The sequence below is a fragment of the Aedes albopictus genome, chromosome 1 (genome assembly GCF_035046485.1).
Source record: "Aedes albopictus strain Foshan chromosome 1, AalbF5, whole genome shotgun sequence".
Taxonomy (NCBI): Eukaryota; Metazoa; Arthropoda; class Insecta; order Diptera; family Culicidae; genus Aedes; species Aedes albopictus.
The window spans coordinates 136,896,660-136,902,032 of NC_085136.1; the positions used below are offsets into that span (position 1 = coordinate 136,896,660).

At 53.4% G+C, this 5,373-nt stretch overlaps 1 protein-coding gene across 1 annotated transcript; it reads left to right on the forward strand.

Annotated features, from left to right (window-relative positions):
• Positions 1–249: 249 nt before the first annotated feature.
• LOC115254825 (uncharacterized) lies at positions 250–5,103 on the forward strand. The gene is given in 1 exon segment (XM_062855445.1): positions 250–5,103. A coding segment is annotated over 1 exon segment (4,854 nt).
• Positions 5,104–5,373: the final 270 nt, after the last annotated feature.

Here is a 5,373-nt window from a genome sequence, read left to right on the forward strand (position 1 = left end):
GCAAGATACCATCGAACGGCTGGATCCGGAGAATCTGGAGGCACGGAAAGAGTGGATTTCGAGCATCGATATTGCGCAGCGAAGGGATATTTGCTGTCTAAACGCCCCACCGATGCTGCCCCAGCACAGCTGAACTCGTCCTTCGTCGCACAACCAGCCCCCTTCCACCTCCGCTTACCGCAGATCGACCTACCACGTTTCAATGGCGATTTTTCACGTTGGTTGTCGTTTCGTGACACATTCTCGTCCATGGTCCACTCCAATGCGGACATACCAACGGTCGCCAAACTGCAATATCTATTGCAGTCACTCGAAGGGGAAGCGAAGAAACCCTTTGAATCCGTCGAAATCGAAGCCGACAATTACGCTTGCACTTGGGACGCTTTGCTCAAGAGATACGACAGCCGTCGGTTTCTCAAGCGTCAACTGTTCCGGGCACTCTACGATTTGCCAACGGTGAAGCAGGAATCTGCTAAACGCCTCCACAGCTTGGTCCACGATTTCCAACGCCATGTACGGGCCCTGGCTAAACTCAACGAACCCGTGGAGCATTGGGATACGCCGTTGGTGAATATTATGTCGTACAAGCTGGACCAATCCACTTTGCGAGCCTGGGAGGAGAAGACAAGTACACAGGATGATGTCAAATACGACGATCTGGTGGAGTTCCTCTACCAACGTGTACGAGTGCTGAATTCCGTCGGCTACGAGCATCATCAGCAGCCGGCACAGCCGTCAAAGGTGGCCGGGACCACCCCGAAGTCCGCCAAAATCAAGTTCGCAGCCAGCGCCGCTGCATCCTCCAATACAACGCCAACATGTCCCCTGTTGTGCCCCGACAATCACGTTCTACGCAACTGTCCCATCTTCCTTGGGAAGGATGTACGCCTTCGCCGAGAATTCGTAACGCAGAAGCATTTGTGCTGGAACTGTTTGGGCAGCGGGCATCAATCAAAGAAGTGTTCGTCGAAGTTCACTTGTCGCACGTGTCGTGAGAAACATCACTCGTTACTGCACGATCCTGCTCTATCGAAGTCGCCGAGTTCCTCCGTGTCATCATCAACCTCTACTCAGCAACCGTCTCCATCCACAAGTGTGGAATATCAGAGCTCCGCTCCTCCCCAAGTCAGCATGGCAGCCCAAACTGCATGCAACACGGTTTTGTTGGAAACGGTTGTCCTCAACGTGATCGATGACCACGGCAATGAGCACCAGGCGAGGGCCTTGCTGGACTCGGCCTCCATGTCCAACTTCATTTCGAAGCCGTTAGCGAAGCTACTCTTCAACCCTCGGTCGAAGGTGGACATATCCATAGCAGGTATCGGTCTCTCCACGCAGAACGTGAAAAGTGCAATAACCGCAACGATCCAATCGAGGACACAGGAGTTTTCGACGAAGTTGGAGTTTCTCATCCTCAAGAATCCTTCGGCACAGCTGCCGACCATTCCGATCAACATTTCGTCGTGGAATATCCCGAAGGTTGCCCTAGCGGACCCCCAATTCCACGTCCCAGGAAGGATAGATCTTGTCATCGGAAGTGAAGCCTTCTGGGAGCTCCATAGTGGTCGAAAGATTCCGTTAGGAGACTGACTTCCATGGCTGACTGAAACGCCATTCGGATGGGCCGTCGCTGGGACCGCATCAAGCCAATACAACTGTATCCCTCGGATCTGTAACCTTTCTACGAAAGATGATCCCCTAGAAGCCACCCTCCAACGGTTCTGGGAAATCGAGGACATTTCCGACGGTCCTGCGCGGTCGGTGGAAGAGAACCGGTGTGAAGAGCACTACGCAGCAACTACAACTCGTGATCCATCAGGGAGGTATATCGTCAGTCTTCCTCGAACCGACAATCCAATGGTTGTCCTAGGAAGCTCCAAGGAAATCGCAGATCGCCGTCTTCTGAGTGTCGAGCGGCGTCTCGAACGTGATCCTGCTACCAAGGACGCGTACCACCGCTTCATGGACGAATACCTCCAGCTTGGACACATGAAGAAGCTCGAAGAACCGGTAGATGATAGTCAACCCCATTGCTACATCCCACACCATGCCGTCTTCAAAGAGTCTAGCACAACAACGAAGGTCAGAGTCGTTTTTGACGCTTCGTGCAAGACGTCGTCCGGATATTCGCTGAACGACACGCTTTTGGTCGGTCCAGTTGTACAGGAAGACCTGTATTCAATTATTCTGCGTTTCCGCATTCGCCGCATTGCTCTCGTTGCCGACGTAGAGAAAATGTATCGGCAGATGCTGCATTTCCCCGAGGATCGCAGATTTCTACGAATCCGTTTCCGTGGGAACCCCAGCGATCCAATATCCACCTACGAATTGCAGACAGTGACCTACGGTACTGCCTCTGCCCCGTATCTCGCCACGAGAACTCTGCAGCAGATAGCTCACGATAATGGACATCTATATCCAGCTGCTGTAGACCCAGTGATTCACGACTTCTACGTCGATGATCTACTGTCTGGAGCTGACGGCGTGGAATCAGCCATTCAAGTGCGGGAACAAGTGACGTCTATGCTCAACACTGCTGGCTTCCCAATCAAAAAGTGGGCGTCGAACGTTCCGGAAGTTCTCGCCGGTGTTCCAACGGAAGACCTGGCCCTACAACCACTGCATGAACTCCAAGACGAGCAGGCCGTTTCCACTCTGGGTCTTGTGTGGGAACTGAGAACCGACACATTGCGGTTCAAGGTCCATCTGCCACCACCGGCTGCGGTACTAACAAAGCGGAAAGTGATGTCATACATCGCCCAAATTTTCGACCCAATTGGTCTCGTGGGTCCTACCATCGTAGTTGCGAAACTCTTCATGCAGCGTTTGTGGGCGCTGAAACACAACGGAGAAACTTGCGAATGGGATTCACCGCTTCCGATCAAGCTTCAACAGGAATGGAAAGAATTCCACTCCACGCTACACATGCTAGGCGAGGTTCGAGTTCCACGATTCGCATCTCTTTCGAATGTCATCAACCTCCAGCTCCATTTCTTCTCCGACGCCTCCAAGGGAGCGTATGGCTCCTGCTGCTACGTACGAGCTGAAACAAGAGATGGTGTGTCAGTGCAGCTGCTAACTGCGAAGTCAAGAGTAGCTCCACTATCTAGCCGTCATTCCATCGCCCGGCTGGAACTATGTGCAGCGCGACTGTCGACGCAGCTGTTCCAGAAAGTGTTGGCCGCCCTGAAGATACCAGCTCCAGCTTACTTCTGGACGGACTCCACCACGGTTCTCCACTGGTTACGGTCACCACCTAGCCGTTGGAAGGCATTCGTAGCCAATCGAGTGTCACAAATCCAGCATGCAGTCGCCGTGAGTCGCTGGAAGCATGTTCCTGGCATCGACAACCCAGCAGACGATATCTCACAGGAATTGAATCCAATCGACATTCTACAGTGCAAGCGTTGGTGGAACGGTCTTGACTGGTTGACACTCTCTCCGGCGAACTGGCCGAATCTCCTTCCGGTCGATGAAGACGCGCAAGCTTCCACCGAAGAGATGCGGAAGGTCCCGGTAGTTTCGATGGGCGTCGTACAAAGCGATTTCCACGACGAGCTGTTCGTCCGTTTCGCCAGCTTCTCTAAGCTTCGTCGTGTCACTGCGTTCTGTTTGCGATATCTTCGATCTTTGCAAGAACGTGCCATGTTACGCCGCACCGATCCGGAAAAATACAATCAGCTCACCCTCAAAGATGGGACAGTCGCTCCACTTACCTCCGAAGAACTACAAACCGTGGAGGTGCACCTCTGTCGTCTCGCACAACTTCAGTCGTTCGCTGAAGAACTTTCGGATCTGACCAGCGGAGAAAGAGTCACGAAATCGTCAGCGTTGAAATGGCTGAAACCGTTCGTCGATCAGAACGGCCTTATTCGTGTCGGTGGCCGGCTGCGCAACGCCGCCCTCTCCGACTTTGTCAAGCACCCCATCGTGCTTTCTGCCAAACATCCGTTGTCGACTCTGCTGGTTAGTTTCTTTCACTTAAAGCTACTGCACGCAGGCTCTCAACTCCTGCTAGCCACGCTGCGCCAGAAATATTGGATTCTCGGCGGCAGAAACTTAACAAAATCCGTCTTTCACCATTGCCACACTTGCTTTCGTAGCAAGCCCACACTAGTCCAGCAGAGCACAGCGGATCTACCGGCATCCCGAGTCTCACCAACTCGACCCTTCTCCGTCTGCGGCGTCGACTATTGTGGACCGTTCTTCATCAAGCCAACCGTCCGCAATCGTGCACCAACGAAAGCCTACGTAGCGGTCTTCGTCTGTTTTGCGACAAGGGCCGTACACATCGAGCTTGTGAGCGACCTTACCACGGCTGCCTTTCTGGCAGCGCTTCGTCGTATCGTCGCCCGCAGAGGACGAATCGCCGAGCTGCACTCGGACAATGCGACTACATTCAAGGGTGCGTCTCACGCACTCAACCGCATCTACCAGATGCTGAAGGTGGACAATGCCGACCGAGACAGGATCTTCAACTGGTGCTCCGAGAATGAGATTCGGTGGAAATTCATCCCGCCGAGAGCGCCACACTTCGGAGGCCTGTGGGAGGCCGCCGTCAAGTCAGCGAAGAAGCACCTGCTCAAGATTGTCGGCAACAGCAGCATCGCCTACGAGCCGATGGTAACTCTTTTGGCCCAGGTCGAGATGTGCCTGAACTCCCGTCCGCTGACGCCGATGCCGAGTGAGCCGTCGGATCTGGAGGTCCTAACACCAGGACACTTTCTCGTCGGGTCTAACCTGCAAGCGGTACCCGAAGTTGACCTACGTGAAATTCCCGACAACCATCTGGAATCGTACGAGCTTGTTCAGAAGCACCTGCAGAACATCTGGGCTCGCTGGTACCCGGAATATCTTCAGCAGCTGCAGTCCCGAGCTACCAAGGGCTGCAATCCTCCGGTCATCGTCGAGGTCGACCGAATCGTCGTTATCAAGGAGGACAACGTCCCTCCTGCCAGCTGGCCGCTCGGAAGGATTATCAAGCTACATCCGGGCAAGGATGGTGTCGTCCGAGTAGTGACACTACGGACTGCACTGGGAAAGGACATCGTTCGAGCGGTTGCGAAGATCGCCCTACTGCCGTCACCAGATCCAAGCCTATAAACTGTTCCAGGTAGAGCAACCCGCAAGGGAGAACTTGCTCGAAGCGCACCTGCGCTTAAGGTGAATATATATCGAAGCCACACTTCGAATTTTCAAAAGCACAAATCTGAAGAACCGAGGGTTGGTTTGTGCTGAAAAGTTGATCGATTGGTCACCACCAGCGGGTCACCAATCGATCAACTTTTCAGCTCAATCCGTTTTTTGGTTCCTCAGATTTGTGCTCTTGAAAATTTGAGGTGTGGCTTCGTTATATATTCACCTTAAGGTAAT